At 30.4% G+C, this 18,090-nt stretch overlaps 1 protein-coding gene across 1 annotated transcript in view; it reads left to right on the forward strand.

Moving 5' to 3' along the window:
- The window catches only part of LOC107456269 (probable G-protein coupled receptor CG31760), a gene marked incomplete in the record, with an annotated part of 261,490 nt that overhangs the window by 157,670 nt on the left and 85,730 nt on the right, over nucleotides 1-18,090 (forward strand). Inside the window, 1 exon segment of the mRNA XM_043055523.2 lies at nucleotides 2,693-2,897. Within this exon segment, the coding sequence (XP_042911457.1) occupies nucleotides 2,693-2,897 (205 nt within the window).

Here is an 18,090-nt window from a genome sequence, read left to right on the forward strand (position 1 = left end):
TATATATATATATATATGTTAGGGGTGTCTCGTAAATGCTACGATAAACTTCTAGGGGAGAAAGGACACATCATCAGGATTAAAACTGCATAAGAACAAATGTTCAGAACTGTCGTCATACGCCACTAGGAGTACTTTCTTATTATGAACTATTTCTTCCTGCGCTTCTGATCAGTGGACAAGCATCTTCAGCCGCATACAATGATATTTCAGGGTATGGGTTCCTATGAAATTTTAATTATAATGGTATGCCCTAACTCCCCTAAAAGTTCGTCGCAACATTTAAGCGACCCTTTGTTTCATATAACATTTTTAAACTTGTACATTTCCACAAAAAAAGACGACAAATATCATGGAACAAAACTCTGTTGCTTTTGGAACAAAACTAATTTTGGATTTGAAATCTCACACCCGAATTAGGCAGAATGAAGTATTTGTATAAATACAACAATAAAAATTGTTTCCTTGTGTTATTAATACCCTTGGTGTCGTACTATTTACTAAGAAAATCCTGATCGTCTCTATATTAATATTGATTTCTCATTACTTATAAATATTGAGAATGTGCTACTCTTAATACACTCTCTTTATCAAAACCCTTAACAGCTTCTCAATGCTGATACTTGCATCCATAAGTTTTTCTTTTTGTTCTTTTGCAACATCAGGGATCCATTTTCTTCATCGAAACTATTCTCTTTTTACATCTGAATACCCCAAATAGATAAGATTCCACCATCCATTTTTACGATCTTGGTACAATACCTCGTTACATAACTAAGGAAAAAAAAGCGTAATCAGCGTTTTATCAAAGATTCTCAGGAATATGTGATTAAATCCCCTTTTTATTACAAAATAAAAGCCTCTCTCTCTCTGTTTTATGCTCGCAAATTTACATCTGTTTTTGTTACGCAGAAGGAAATCAATTTTGATATAGACTTTTTGTTTGATGCTTTAATTATTGTTCGGTTAAGCATTTTATAAAACTTATTTATTCGTGAAATATTTTTATTTAATACCATCCTTTATTTTTGGTGCAAGAAATTATTTTGAAAAACCTGAATTTTTTCGTTTATTATTATTAAAATTTCTTTTTAATGTACAGGGTTTGTAGGCAAATCGTTTGAGATTTGTGAGGTAGGAAGATAACTTTTGAAAGTAAATAACTTCGATTAATATCCTGCCATTAATTAAAATTTACTTTTCACAAACTTTTTCCACACGACTTTCCAACATGCACTAAAGGGTTTTGTTAATTCAGTCAGCAGCTCTATCTGTCAATGAACTAGATAACTAATATTGAGATTTTCTGATTATAAGTTTTCTGGTTTTCAAAACAAAACGCAGAAAACTGTCTATTTCTGTCTCTATTGTTTTTTTTTCTTTTTGCTTTGATTTTTTTAATTGCTGGTTATTTTTAATGCTGATTTTCTAATTACTGGATGGAAATCTAGATTTTATTTGATTCTACGATATTCACATCTTAAGTTAATTGGTACTTCTCTAACAAGAACAGCTATTTTGCAATGCGCCAAACTAATTGGAAAAATTTGCAGCTTTTTCTAATTAGCTAAACAGTGTTTTGGTTAATTGCAATGATCTGTCATACTTTAAGGCAATTTTTTTATAACTAGCTTTAAACAGCTAACCCTCTTGTGAGCTTACGGCTATCAATTTTCAACTCTGAAACTTATTGGATTTGAATCTAACACAGAAGACAAAGGAACCTTTTGATCAAATATTGAGAAAAACCAGTCTTCGTGCAGAACTTTTTGGTGGGACTGTATTTTCGTTAAACGGAGAGGAAAAGCACGAAAACCACCCATAGTTGGGCCGGTAGCAAAGGGATTTGAACCCATGATTCCTTTATCAATGACGATATTTTATGCCAACATTGTGTTCGGTGCGAGCCGCAAGTAGAATCCGTATCGCTGAACCTTATTCATGTCATTGGGAGGCAAGTACTCTATTTCCTGAGCCACTGCTATCCTTTTTAGGAAAATTGAAAAATTTATGATTTATTATTCAATTACTAGATTATTTTCTTTCAGTTTGTAATAAGCATTCAGTAGTAAGTGCTTATTGCAAAGTTTATTGTGATTGTCATTAAAAGAAATTCAATCTGATTGAGTAATCCCTCATGCATTTTGTAATAAACTTTAAGGCATTTAGGCTTATTGCAATAAACTTTAAAAATTTCATCTAAATTAGAAAATACTGAAGAATTTTCCAATTACTCCTCCGGCGGCATCTACTAAAAAACAGATTTTTCAATTAGCCAATGGCATATAATTTAATTTTTTAATTATTGGAGAAATTATTTTTCAAGGTTATATTATCATTGAGGAATTCAATTTATTTATTGTTTTCCAATTACTCATCAGGCAACATCTACAACGAACCAAATTTTTCTATTGGCCTATGGCATGTTAATTAACTTTATAATTATTGGAGAAATTATTTTTTATGGGAGAAATTATTTTCACACGGTATATTATCATTGAGGAATTCGATTTATTTATTGTTTTCCAATTACTTCATAGTTCTCCAATTACTCATCAGGCGACATCTACTAAGAACTAGATTTTTCAATTAGTCTACGGCATGTAATTTCATTTTTAAATTATTGGAGAAATTATTTTTACATGGTATATTATCATTGAGGAATTCAATTTATTTATTGTTTTATTTCTAGGTGATGGATGAGAGTGAAGAATCTTTTCTGGAGAAGTTATTGGACAGCATTGAAGCTGCAAACGTTTATGGTGCTGGAGACTGTTCGAGTGTTCCTTACCAGGATGTCGCTGTTACTCTGCCCCTTCATCTGTTCGATTCGCTTGTCCAAAAAGTAGATCTTGTATCCAGAGTTCTCGAAAGCTATTCCTCGCATCATGATCAAAGTAAGCATACAAATTCATCTCTTTATACTGAAACATCATTCTAATAGATGCAATTAATTATTAGTCAGGATTATTAGTATAGCTTCAATTGAAACTGTGACCTCCATGGGCACATTCTGACCTTTTGAAGGAGTTAATTTTATATGCATATAATACTGCTGCACTTAGCACCAAGTTAAATAAAGAAAAGATAGAGAAGAGTTGAAAAAACTGTAATAGTCAAATACGGTACTGCAGAATATGGGTTTTAAAAATTTGTCATTTAATTAGCAAACTGGTTCACTGATTCGTTTCTTTTCTGGCATCATTTCATTCATTTACTTTTCACATTATTTTTACTTACGTTATTATCATTAATATTTATATTTCTCATGATTGAAGATATTCCTTTGCAAATTAATAAAAATGCTTGGTTTAAAATAGAGCCTTTAAAAAGATATCTCGTGTGCATTGAAAAGGTTTCGATACGATTGAAGTACCGATATTATCGAAGCACTGACAATCTCTTTAGATTTCAGCAATACTTCTTATTGATAGTATCAGTTGGTATCAGCACTTTTTTCTGATAGTATCTAAAGGCTGCAGTTTAAGAATATCGAACATTGAATATTTTTCTTAAATATATAACTATATATTCGTTTACTTTACGGTCATTGTTGAAGAGCCGACCCTATTTTGAGTTTACGACTCAAAATAGTGATGTTAAACTCCATGGCCTTATAATTTTGAACCCGATTCAGAAGACAAGGGAACTCTTGGATCAAGTCTTAAGAGAAATTTGGGAGAAAATCATGGAGGACTTTAATCTAAGAAATTTGTTCATTAAGAAACAACATTTCAATCAATGAGAAAACGTTGGATCTCAAAACAAAGTTTATATGAGTGAGAAAAATGTATTCAGTAAAATGAATTTGAATAGTTAAGAATGGTGTTTTCAAAAACAAAAGTCAGTTACATACGCAAAAGAGAAAATAAATATTTTTATTGGAATTAAGTATTTATCTGAAATTTAAAGCTATTAAAAGATGCAAACATAAAATAAAATTAAAATACTAAGATATTTTAATTTTATTTTCTAAAAATATGCAATGTTGATTCGAAATTAATAAAATAAGAAGCATTGAATGAATTTTACATGTAAACTAGTTAATGAATCCTATTTACCAAATAGTAATTCTTTGAAAAATAATCTGGAAGAATTATTGTTGCTTTTGTTAGAAAGAAAGAAGTATTTAAAGTGCAAGAGCTATTTTGCAGTTATCTAACGAAATTTGAAACTAGTCCTTTCATCGTATGCAAATCCCCATCGATACATTTGCAACCGGGGGAACTTGTGAAAAGAAAAATTGCGTTTTACAAAATCCTCTTCAGATTCAAATAATGTAAGAAGTAAATAGCTGAATAAAGTTGAGAAGTATAAATGCTGTATTAGACTGTTTTCGGTCCTTTTACAAATATATATTTCGAAATAGAAACTACTAAATTCATCAGTTGAATAAATAAAAAACTGTATACATTGATTCTAAAATTAGTGATTCTTTAAAATAAATATAATTCATTTAATTGCAAAATTGCAGAATGCCTTCATTTCTAACTGATGTTCCTTTTATTTATTTTTAAATTAAAATAAAGGTTTTAAACTCAATTTAAACATTGGTTCATAATTTATACATAATGTATTTTATTACAGGAAAAAAATTAACTTCGTGTGCGATTTTCTGCAGAGAAAAAATACTAAAACCTCATTTACCCAAATGCTTTGATCAACTTTGCCTAATCAGTAAAAAATTCTTGATAAAATTATGGTAAAAAGTACCTGCACAGAGGATGCCATCATGTTTCACCGTAAAATCCATTGTTACTGAAAAAATATATACAGTAATTTCCGGTGTAATATTTACTTAATTATAGTGATTCTGTAAACATTACAGTAAAAACTACAGTATATCGGATTTTTTGCTCCGTAAACTTTTACGGTAAATTGGATTTAATAGATAGGTTACTGGCATGCTGAGTTTCGAAACTTTTTACTGTAATTCATCAGGAATTTTTTAACAGTGTACACTTTTTCCTAGAATTCATAAACATTCACAAAGTCATTTTTAGGGGTTGCACTCGTACTTATTTGATGATAAAGTATACAGAATAAGGATACGTGTGCAAAAGTTTAACGTGTAAATGGCATCCAGTGTTTTACTGACACATTTTCTCTCATTTGTAGAATTTTTTAAATAATTAATTATAAAAATCATGGTTATAAAAAAAATTCGTTCATGTGTACAACTGGAACAATTCTAAAACAAATATTTTTTAATCGTTAATACTTAACGCAAATTCAAAATCTCAAACATTCAGAGATGTTGCAGATTTAATTGCCAAAAAAAAATCCAACAATGGTTCAAAATCCGTGAAACAAGAAAAATTTTAATGAATTTGATGTCATTAGTCCGCTGTTAGAATTTCCATTCTGAAAATACGGTTAAATGGCCGGCAGCAGTCTGTCCATCAGATTAACTTTAAAGTTTACGGTTAGGAACATTTTTTTACCTTTATGGTTTTAAAACCGTTTACAATGGTGCGGACAAAAAGCACTGAATTAAAAACTATACGGTTTTGTAACTATTTACAACTAGCATAGTTTCTAAACCATAAAAATTAATGTTAAAAGGGCATTGGAGCTTTGTTGGTGATGCGCCATTTATGCGTTAATGATAGTTTCGTATTCTAATAGTCCAGGGTCACCGATTGAAGAGTGCGGGACATTGGAAACTCTTCATGTATTGAAGAAATGGGGGAAATATTGTAGTGTCAAATTTTGATTAGAACCCCTGTACTGCCGGTCATGAAATTAACCAATTTTCCTTCTCAGCTACAGTATGTACTCAACTGCACGAAACAGAATGGCTTCATAAGATGGGCCTAGTTGGCAAGGTTAGAATTCTGGTTGTTATCTGTATTAGACTAAAACAATAAATAAACGTTTTTTCTGACACTTACAAGTTTGAATATCATCTTTTTTGTGGTTTTTTGACAGTTTTGGTTGAATATGATAAAATAACGATTAAAGAAATTGCTATTTAACCATTTTTACAGAGAAATTTCAGACAGTGTAACTAAAGTATCGAATTTACTGAACAATAATTCTTAGACAAATAATCAGAAAGAATTGTTATTGTTCATTTCAGAACGGAAGAAATCTTCGAAATACCAGTGCCACTTTGTAGTTTACAAACGAAATTCAAATCTATTCTTTTCATCGCATGCAAATTTTCATAAATGCGTTTGCAATATTATTAACCACTGAAACTTTTGAGAAGAAAATGGCATCTTGCAAAATCTTTCTTCGAATTCAAATAAGGGTATGATGTAAATAGTTGAATAATATTGAGAAATATAGTTGTAGGATTACTTAAGGTATTTACTGCACTTTTACAAATATATTTGGAAATGAAAACTCGAACATTCATTATTTGAATAAATGAAAAACTGAACAGCAGGGTATATTCTGAAACTTTCGTTTCTTGGTAATCGATGTATATTCATTTTAAATATTCTTCTGAAATTTCGAAATACCTTCTTTTAAAATTGATATGCTTTAATATTTTTATTTAAATAAAAATCTAAGACTGGTTAAAAGCACTGTTTTGTTTTTATACATCTTTTATTACCATTTTATTAAAAAAAATGCACTCTATGCGATATTTTTACACAGTGCAATTAATAATTTAACAGAACACTTTTATAATTTTCGATCCAATGTGTCATAAAGTCATTGTTGTGTTCTCTGTTAATGAAGAAAACTTTTCTATAACACTGAAAAAAACAAATTTTAATCTTCAAAAAATATTGACTGTGTGTTTTAGTTATAAAAACGATTTAAAAAATATTGAATTTTTAAATAAAATTGCCAATAACTTTGCGTAACATAAAAACTGCCTTTTTAATAAAAATATGTGTCTCCTTATAGTTTTGGACAAAAAGAAAACAAATCTGTAAGCCCAACACCATGCCCTAAAAATCTACATTTTAACTTGGAAAATTTACATGCTTCGAGAGCACACTACTACAATTTACAGAAAACGGAAAAGCTTTCTCATTAATAGTGAGACCATCACCAACTTGACATTATTTAGGAGATCTTGACAAAATTTATGGCAACACAAACTTCATCTACCTTACCAAAGTTGCAAGGCTCTAGATACATTAAGAAACCAGACAGCTGAGAATTAACTAGAAACTTCGCAACTTTTCTCCTAAGAAAATGGCGCGTGTTGAATCATTTTGGTTTTTATTTACATGTCAAGTACTTTTTGTTTATAAGTAATCACGTAATTTAACCTAAATTACAGAAAAAACTTTCACATTTGTTGTACAAATTGTTGCATAATTTCTGAATGTCGGATTATCTTTTCGAACTTTAATAAAATTAGTACCCTAACACTTTTAAATTTACAAAACTGTGGTTGTTCGAAATATTGACATTTTGGGTCATTTTCATATTCAGCAGAGGAAGTTGAGTATCGATGAATAAAACTTAAATTAGCAGTGCACAAATTCAAAATAGTTATAAATTCCAAATAGCATATTAAAAGCACAAAAGCTTTATTTTATAGGACGACTAATTGATCTAATGTGCTTTTGAACCATAAATAATTTGCTTTTAGAATTTTCTAGTGCACTTTATTGACCTATCTTCTATAGTTCCATTGACTTTACAAACAATTAAAAACACTTAACTATTAGTTAAATTGCAAAAATTAGTTTGTGTATGAAGTCTCTCAAAATTTACATTTTTGTCTTTCACAAACAAATTTCACTTACCAAAGATGAAACATCTGAAGCAATCTAGTTGCGACGAAAAAATATTGCATTCGTAAATAAATCACCCTTCATAAATTTAGAAATTTCTATTCCTTTAGTTTGTTTATTCAAATGCTCGAGTTTCTTTCAAACAATTCTTCCAAATTACGCGAGTCCCAAATTGGAATTATGCAAACAAAAGTAATTTATTTGATTACATTTCTGTAATACGGTTAACTTATTCCGCGGTTTAAATGAAAAGTCGTCTATAAATTTTTCCAGAGAAATCCTTTGTTAGACATTTTTCCAATAAGCATTATTGAAAACCTAATTTAACGTTTCGTTTTTTTTTCGTTCTTTTATATATAAATATGAATTTTTCATTATCAAATTAATGCTTCTAATTTATGAAATTGTTTATTATTTTGTGTCATATAATTGAAAAGATAAATAAGCATACACGAGTATTAACAAATCATCCTTGTTTTATCTTTAAGCATAGTCCGCCGAGAATCATAATTGAATTGCAATATTCTATGGGATAAAAACAAATACGAAATACAATTTTTGTTTTACTTAGACTAAAAATGTTTTAAGTTCATTTTTTTAATGAACATTTTTTTTCCTAAATTATTTTTATAGCTCAAAAAATAAATATCCATCCTTAAATCTATGTTGTTTTCTTTGGAAACTTATGAAATAAATATAATTATATGTAAAAAATATTTTTTGTACGTAAATTAAAAATTAAAACAAGACAGATTAATCTACTTTTGCTTCCTCTAGCCCTCTGAGTGCTAGTTCAGGCTTTTTCCGAACATTTAGCTTCAATCTTTGCTGCATCAAAAAACCTGTTTCCCCTTTATTATTTAATGGGAGAGTGGTGCTTAGCAGGGAAATTTCAGTACAATTTTAAGACACTCAACACTTGAAGGGCTAGACCAGAAGTCTCTAGACATTTTAGATGAAGGACCATACCAACTCGTCCAGTCTAAGGCTCAAGTAAGGAATTAATTACGGGGAAGGGTTTTCTGCCCCGCCCATCCTTAAGAATATAAGAAAATCAGTTCTTTATTCATTGTTTGGGAATTAAATGTTTTCCAAAGCATTTCAATCATCTTGCCTCCCTCTGGTTAAACATTTTGAGTACTTCGAGTCATTAGCCCAAGTCTGCACTTCTGTAATGAGTTCAAATTTTATTTTAGAGAACAATAACTAACAGGTGATGATTTATGAGATGAGAGCGATCGTCATTTATTTTAAATTTTTGAGACAGATTTCGCAGAACTAATAACAGAATGCCCAATTTCATAAAATAAATCAATGCGTTTCTAAATAATAATTTTAAAAGTTTTAATTAAGTTAAAAATTTTGGAATAGAATTAAAATTTGCATTGGCGGGAGTGAGCTAGTGCGGAAATATTTTTTACAAATTTGCTAAAAAATTATAATAAATATAATTTTTAACTTATTAAGTATTTTTTCAACAATAATTTATATGTTTGCTTGCATTCTGGTTTACATGTGAAATAACAAACTTTTTTTAGCTCTTCCATAAAAAAAATTTTAAATTTTGTTTTTGTCCGCACTAGACCAACTACATACTAATTTGGACAAGCGAGTATGGACAAAATCGATGACCTATTAAGTAGGCATTTGTTACAACTCAGAAGCGTATATCTAAAGCCAAAATGAAATTAATTTCAATATAAGTATTTTGGGGAAAAAAATATATTAGCATGGATTAATGGACTGATTTGTACTAGAGAATTTCATTATGATGAGAAAGATATTTTGCGCACAAAGAAATACTTTGGAAAACAATTTCATTTATTTGATAAATAATTTGAAATTCGTTTTGTATTTTACCAAAAAAATTCAAAGTCACCAGTAAATGTATTTGGAGAGGCAGTCATAGTTGTTCTAGCTGTTACTGCCGATGGAAGTTTGGAAGAAAAAAAAAATTTCTTTTGAGATTTGAGGAAGGAGATCTGGAGAATTTTTAAAGTCTTAAGATTTTTTTTTCTTTTGAAAAAGGAAGATTAATGATTAAAAGAGCTAAGTTCATTTATTTTGTTTTTTTTAACAATTGAGAATCATAGTCTCCAAACTTCTAAACAATTTCAATTATACCAAAGTAATGGACTGATGTCAAAGTACAACACTGTTTTTTTAAATAAATAAATAAAATTTAGACAAACAAAGTTGTTAACTGTTCAAAGTCATTAACATGTATTCAGCCAGTGTTGTGAAGAAGTTTCAATTTATTTATGCGATTTGACATCATTGTAATTTCTTTTTAAAAATATGCTTAGTTAGAAAGGAAATATCAGCTTGTACGCAGTATCCCTACCTATATGAGTTTAACAAGCCCCACGAATACATATGTTTGATTGTACCTGATGCTGATAAATTGAAACTATGCAGTGCAAAAGTTATTATGAATATAGGCAAGAACAATATTATTTATAACGTATTATCACCTTTTGATTTAACCCCTAAAAATGAGATATGCTAATAAAAGTAAAGAGGACATTTGAAAGTCGCTTTTTCACAAGTATTCACAATGTGTTTATTAATTGTCACATGGAAGTGTACATCAGTTGTCACAATCTACAATATTTCACAGAGGATATTTGTCCAATAAATAAAAAAGTTATTCAAGATGTTTACTCTATCCCATGTTCACACTAGTCCCTCTCATTCCTACCTGCCCTCCAGGTATGCTACGAAGAGACTGATTGGGGATGGTTTTGAAGACCATGCTCTTGGATGGAGAGCTTTACTCCAGTCAACGGCAGATCCAGACCCTTGCTGCACACTGTTAAAATTTTCATTCTAAAATTACGGTCTAATAACTGTGACATTGTGTCACTTAATCTCAATTTTCTGTTAGGATCGTGACCTAAAAATAAGGCCGAACCCTGACCCCTCTCCTGTGACGCCTCACTGTCTGTCGACCTTCACGCCTGTGACCTTCGGCAGCCTTTGATGTGAACACATGGAGAATGGTCAGTTATAGTCACAGTTTGTGTATAATTGTGATTTGATTTTTGGCAGCCTTTTCAGCCACGATTCTGCGGCATTTTAGGTACTTTAACTTCAATCTTCAACCTTTTATATAAATATCGCCCATTTTTTTGAGCGGGTGCATTCGAATTAATTTCCATATCAGTACTCTACGATCCCTCAACAGGGATTTTTCATTTTTTACCCCCTCCTCTCTTTGTGAGACGGAGTTTTTTTTTTTTTATTGTATCATGGCGTTCTTTCTTCCACCCACCCGTGGGTGCCTTTTGGCTGTCCGGTGATAGTATTTTCCTTCGCCATGGCCTTGTTGGTGTTTCTTCCTTTGGTTTTTGAAGTAAATCAGAACTTTCATTCTAAAAAAAAAGGAAGAACAAGCGTAGTGAATCCCGTATCCCGTGTGCCCTGGTGTTTTTTGACCAGATTGTATTCCAGTCCATCCTAGCCTGAGATCGTGATTATGAGATCTCTCGAGTAATTGATGATGAGTTCTACAAAGTGGATGTTGTGAAATTTCTTAAACCATGCTGTGTCCCTACTTCAAAATAGAAGTTGTGATTCCCCTATTGTGTGTTCTCTAGAACATTCTGCAGCAAATAGAAAATAAAAAAAAGATATGTTTTGGTCGTAACAAGAACTCATTTCTTCTGTATTTTTTTAAGATCATTAGTTATTTTTTGGAGATGGACAGCTCAAAGTAAATCTGCAATAGGTTGGAACTCAATCACAATGACGCATTGATCTTTTGTTTGTCTTTTGAATGTTCTTTTATTTCTAAGGGTTATTGTTGCAATTTTTAAGTACTTTTCCACTATAGGAGTAGTCTCGCGCCATAATTAATTTCTTTTTTTTTATTTTTTGCACAACCTTGTAACGATAAAATTAATTAACTAAATCTTTTTTTAAATTTTCCCAACCATAAATTGTAACATTTTGTACCTCACCAGTTGTATTTTATGTTAGTTATTGCGGCACATCGTATTCACTTTTTTTTAATTTTACTTTCTCTGTTAATCTTTCTTGTACACAGCCCCACTTGTAACAATAACTGGCAGCTGTCTATCCATCCGATTAACCCTAAAGTTTACGATAAAGAACATTTTTTTCCTTTATGCTTTTGAAACCATTTACAAAATGTATGGTTATAAAACCATGAATACAAAACTATACGGTTTTTTAACCATTTCCAACTAGCATTTTTCAGAAACGTTAAAAAAATTAATTAACTAGACATAGGAGCTCGGATTTTCGTGAGGTAATGGGCATTGGAGAGTGCCGGACACAGGAAATTCTTCACGTGTTGAATGGAATTGAGGAAATATTGTGGTGTCAACACTAGGACTCGAACTCCAGTTCTGCCAGTCATGAAATTGACAGATAAGACCACTCGGCTATGATATGTATACGCAGTTGCAAAGAACTAAGTATCTTCATTAGGTGGTTCTAGTTGATGCGATAAAATTCTGGTTGTTTAACCGTATTAGGTGAAAGCAGTCAACAAACGGTTTTTCTCAAACTTAACAGTTTGATTACCACTTTATTTATGGTCATTTGACTTATTTGATTAAATATGACAAAATAACCATTTAATAAATTGTTATTTAACCATTTTTCTGGGAAATTTACAACAGTGCAAAATTTCCAGAGTAAATCTGCTGAACTAACACCAAAAACCCCAATTTGTCTGTAACTTCAACGCAGACTGTCAAAGTTTATTATAGTAATAATTCAGCTCAATCTGGCATACACTCATTGAATTTTAGAGAACATAAGGTCCTCAAAAATTATTTATAAAAACTTTGTTGTATAAATAAATTAAATTTTATACGATGGTTAAAATGGGATAATTCCCAATACAGTACACCTGTAATCAAGTAACAGGAAAAAAATTATTTACTTTTTGTTTGCTTTTTTCGTCATTCTCTCAATTCATCCTTATAATTTTTATTAGCAACAAGTTTGGAGATGTTCTAAAAGAATTTTCCCTCAAATTGTTTGCTCTTAGATGCTATAATAATTTTCCCCAAATCGTTTGCGCACTTTTAAAAAAAAGAAACCTTAAATGAAAAGTAATCTACAGATGTTGTAACAGTTTTCCCCTAATTGCTTGTTTACTTTTTTTAAAAAAAGGAAAACTTAAACGAAAAAAATTACAGATGCTGTAATAATTTTCTCCAAATTGATTGTTCACTTTAAAAAGAAATCTCGGATGAAAAATAAGCTACAGATGCTGTAATAATTTCCTCCCCCCCCCCTAATTTTTGTTTCATTAAAGAAAAAGAAAACTTAATTGAAGAATAATCTACAGATGTTGCAATAATTTTCCACAAGTTGTTTGTTTGCTTTAAAAAAAAGAAAACTTAAATGAAAAAAACTACAGATGCTGTAATAATTTTCTCCAAATTAATTGTTTACTTTAAGAAGAAATCTTAAATGAAAAATAATCTACAGATGTTGTAATAATTTTTCCAAATTGTTTGTTTACTTTTTAAAAGAAAAAGAAAGAAAGAAACCGTAAATGACAAATAGTCTGCAGATGCTGTAGTAATCGGTAGCACCCGCTGTAGTGCTGGAAAGTTCTGCTACCATTAAGGAAAATGCAATGCTTTTTTTCCCTTTCAGTACTTAAAGTTTCCTTAACAAAAATATTGTTTTAATACATGCTTTAAAATTGCATGATTAATTAAAATAATTAGTTTAATTTGTTGGAATAGTTTTTTTATTTTAAAATTGCTAATTATATCTCTAGTCGAAGAAAATGAGTGACATAAAATTATCTCTTTTTTTCTTCCAAAGCTCCTTGATCAAATTAAATAATGATTTTTACGGACACGCATGCTAATTTTATGTCTGTTGTAAATCCATTGAGCTATTCTAGACTGATGTGTAAAACCTTCGACGCAGATGGGACAACAGTGTCTCTTTTATATTATGATTTATTTTCTGACCCTCTAATTACAGGCAAAAAAAATTTTAATGTTTCGAATTATAAAAATATAGTTTAATAGTTAAGGAGAAAATGTGTTAGATAAACTGAATTATATTTGTACTGAAATATAAAGTTCAAAAGAAAGTAATTTTAATNTTATTTATGGTTATTTGACTGTTGTGATTAAATATGGCAAAATAACCATTCAATAAATTGTTATTTAACCATTTTTCGGAGAAATTTATAACAATGTAAAATTTCTAGAATAAATCTGCTGAACTAACGCCAAAAAACCAAATTTGTCTGCAACCCCAACGCAGACTGTCAAAGTTTATTATAGTAATAATTCTGCTCAATCTAGCATACACGCATTGAATTTTGGAAAACATAAGGTCCTTAAAAATTATTTATAAAAACTTTGTTGTATAAATAAGTTAAATTTTATACAATAGTCAAAATAGAATAATTCCCAATACGGTACACCTGTAATCAAGCAACAGAAAAAAAAATTTACTTTTTTTTTGTTTTTTTCGGCGCTCTCTCAATTCTTCCTTATAATTTTTATTAGCAACAAGCTTAGATATGTTTTTAAAAAAATTTCCCCAAAATTGTTTGTTTACTTTTAAAAAAAGAAACCTTAAATGAAGAATAATCTACAGATGTTGTAATAATTTTCCCCTAATTGGTTGTTTACTTTTTAAAAAAAAGAAAACTTAAATGAAAAAAAACTACAGATGCTGTAATAATTTACTCCAAATTAATTGCTTACTTTAAAAAGAAATCTTGAATGAAAAATAATCTACAGAGGCCGTAATAATTTCCCCCTAATTTTTTTTAATTAAAAAAAATAAAACTTAATTGTAAAATAATCTACAGATGCTGCAATAATTTACCCCAAATTGTTTGTTTACTTTAAAAAAAAATTTAAAAAAGTAATTGAAAAATAATCTACAGATGTTGTAATAATTTTCCCCAAATTGTTTGTTTACTTTTTTTTAAAAAAAGAAAAGAAAACTTAAATGAAAAATAGTCTACAGATGCTGTAATAATCGGTAGCACCCACTGTAGTGCTGGAGAGTTCTGCGACAATTAAGGCAAATACAATGCTTGTTTTCCCTTCCAGTACTTAAAGTTTCCTTAACAAAAATATTGTTTTAAGACATGCTTTAAAATTGCATGATTACTTAAAATAATTAGTTTAATTTGCAGGAATAGTTTTTTTTATTTTAAAATTGCTAATTATATCTCTAGTCGAAGAAGATAAGTGACATAAAATTATCTTTTTTTTTCTTTCAAAGCTCCTTGATCAAATTAAATAACGATTTTTAAGGAGACACATGCTAATTTTATGTCTGTTGTAATCCATTGAGATATTCTAGAATGATGTGTAAAACCTTCGACGCAGATGGGACAACAGTGTCTCTTTTGTGTTGTGATTTATTTTCTGACCCTCTAATTATAAGCAAAAAAAATTTTAATGTTTCGAATTATAAAAATATAGTTTAATAGTTAAGGAGAAAATATGTTAGATAAACTGAATTATATTTGTACTAAAATATAAAGTTCAAAAGAAAGTAATTTTAATCTTTTTTCATTCATATTTAAACAATAATTGATTTTGCAAATTTAAAAAAAAAAATCCAATGATGAATAAGTGTTTCGCTTACATCTAAATAACAGCAAGTAAGTGTTAATAATTGTTTGGGAGTAAACCATATTTGGAAGATTTCACCTTTAACACAGAAAAAAATACCACTGTCACATGTTAAGTTTCATAACTATAATTTATTAAAATCCTAACTATAATATTGCCTTAGTTTAAACTATAAAAAAAGTATTAAAAGTAAGTTTAATAAAAATTCTGAGTTAAAGGGTTAAGTTTTACCTATTTTTAGCTAACGTTCCGGTAACAGAAATTCTTTAACACGAACAGAGGACACAACAATTTTTTTTCATCTCAGATTTAGAAAGAAAATACCACACTCCTTAAGATTACTTTTTATCTCAGATTTAAATAAAGCCTGAAATATTACTGAGAGGAGGAAAAAAATTATTTTTAACTTCTGAATTTAATAAATTGTTATTCGTTACAGGTCCTTAACAAAATTTTCCACTCTGCAGATATACATATAAGCAACAAAATAAAATTATGATTTTCAAAAGTTCCATCTAATCTTCTTCAAATATTTGAAATTTTGATAAAATAAGGAATTAAAAAGGCAAGAAAAATTTAAAAAATAAATTCTTAATTTTCCAAAATTTTAGTTGCTTGCTTATCGACTTGTTCATAGACTTGTTTATTTCATTTTTTTTTTATTTCAATTATTCTATTAAGTTTAAAGTATACGAAAATTTTACATGATGCACAAAAAAATTTTATAAAATTGTTTTGTGCATTCATGTTACATTAATCCTATTTCTTGCAATAATAGTCTCTGTCTGACCGTGTTAAAGTCACAGACAAATTTCAATTTATGGAGATTGGGCTGCAGGTCGGCACAGTAAATTCTTCTACAGGAGCTACAGCGTTTTAAAGGTAATTATGAAAATGACACAGAATGTCTCTTCGACGAAACGCCGCTGTTTTGGGAAGATAAAATGAATTTGTGATTGAACTTTTTTAATCTACTAAAAATTACGTCTATACAGAAATGTTTTGGTTCATGAAAACATGCAAAAAAGGAAAACTTTTCATCGATTTTAATAATTTTAATTAAAGTGGTAAAACCTCGCCAAATTTACGTTTCGTTGCCGGGCAATTCTTCTCAGAAACTTGGTTCATTATTTAAAAATGAAGGTTTAGCTTCGAACTAAGAAACTCAAATTGTGGCTTTTATATTTTCCTTTCCGTAAAATCTGCGAGAAAAACACTTAGAAGCAAACATTTAATTATTTTGAAGCATTACAAGTATGTTATTTATTTTGAGGTCATTAGAATAGTTAGACCCAAACGTGTTTGTACTAAATAACACTGAATTGCGATAATTGCTAAAGAACAACTGATTTATGCAAAGTAGAGTTCTTGACAGCCAACCAGTAACAATGAAAACAAATGTATAGGATATGGTAGAGCAGTACTCGTTATCTGTACAAAAAGCAATTTACGCAATCTCTTTATTCATTCGAAAATTCATAATGCTAGGAGTTGACCAAAACAGCACCACAGGTTCTTGAACTTATTTCTATGAAATTCAGTGTGTTGTTGCAATAATTAAGTGTAAAATGTTAGCAAGGCATCATTTGAGTTCTTACGATCGTGGACGAGCAGTTAGACGACTGGAAGGATGTTAAAATGTCACCACTGAGACCGCAGTATCGGGAGTGTAAAAAATGTCCTCTCGCGATTTAAAAAGACAGCTGAAGGTGGAAAGAGATACCACGTGATAGCATACCGGTGGTCGTTATAGGATCACCACCCCGCAAGAGAACACCACCTCTCAGAACTCACCCTGTTTGCTTTCCCAGTAGCGAAAGTGAACAGAAATGTCACTCCTAGGCAGATAACTGCAGGCATTGCAACCCCTACCGGTACACATGTTATCTCACGGCGATAAAATCAAGTTGGTTTGCATGCACGGAAACCTGTTCGATGCATCCCGCTCTAACCACGCCATCTCAAGAAAGATTACGTTGGTGTAAGGAACGTATTGGTTGGGGTAACCGGTAAAGCTCCAAAGTGTTGTTCTCGATCAGATCTCGATTCACTGAGAAAAGTGATTCCGGCTACCATTTAGAGTGGAGAGAGACGGGAACACTTTGAGCAGAACAATAGGCTTGTGAACGTAATCGGTCGTATGGCCCACACCTGCTGGTATTGGCAGGCATCAAGCTCAATGGCTGAGCACCACTTCACATCTTTGAGCAAAGTAACGTTACATCGCAGTGGTATTGCGGAAAAATTATTCTGGATCATATTTGTTTTTTAAGGGGTTTGGTATGTCCAGACTTTCTGTTTATGGACGGCAATGCGGGGTTTCGCAAGTGCGCCGAGATATCAGATACACTAGAGAGTAAACACATTGACAATATGCATTAGCCTGTGTCTTCCTCGGGCCTAAATACTATAGAGCATTGCTGGGATGCTCTTGGCAAACGTGTTTCACAAAGAACAACCGACTTGACATTTCCAAACCGACTTGAGAGAGGAGTGGGACAATATCCCACAAGGACTCTTCGATTGTTTAGTGGACAGCATCAATAACATAGATGCAACATGTGCATTAGTGTCCAAGGTAATCCCACATCTTACTGAGGTACTCCTTTCTGTTTCATTCTGGCAAGAGGACTAATTTTCCAAGGTTGTTTGGAAATCGCCAAATGATCATCTTTTTTATTCTTAATTTTACCATTTCTTGATATGTCGATATCTGAACTACTTTGCATAATAATAAATTCACACTGTCTCTATTAAATATGCACTTAGTTTCATTTCATCAA

The sequence above is a fragment of the Parasteatoda tepidariorum genome, chromosome 8 (genome assembly GCF_043381705.1).
Source record: "Parasteatoda tepidariorum isolate YZ-2023 chromosome 8, CAS_Ptep_4.0, whole genome shotgun sequence".
NCBI lineage: Eukaryota > Metazoa > Arthropoda > Arachnida > Araneae > Theridiidae > Parasteatoda > Parasteatoda tepidariorum.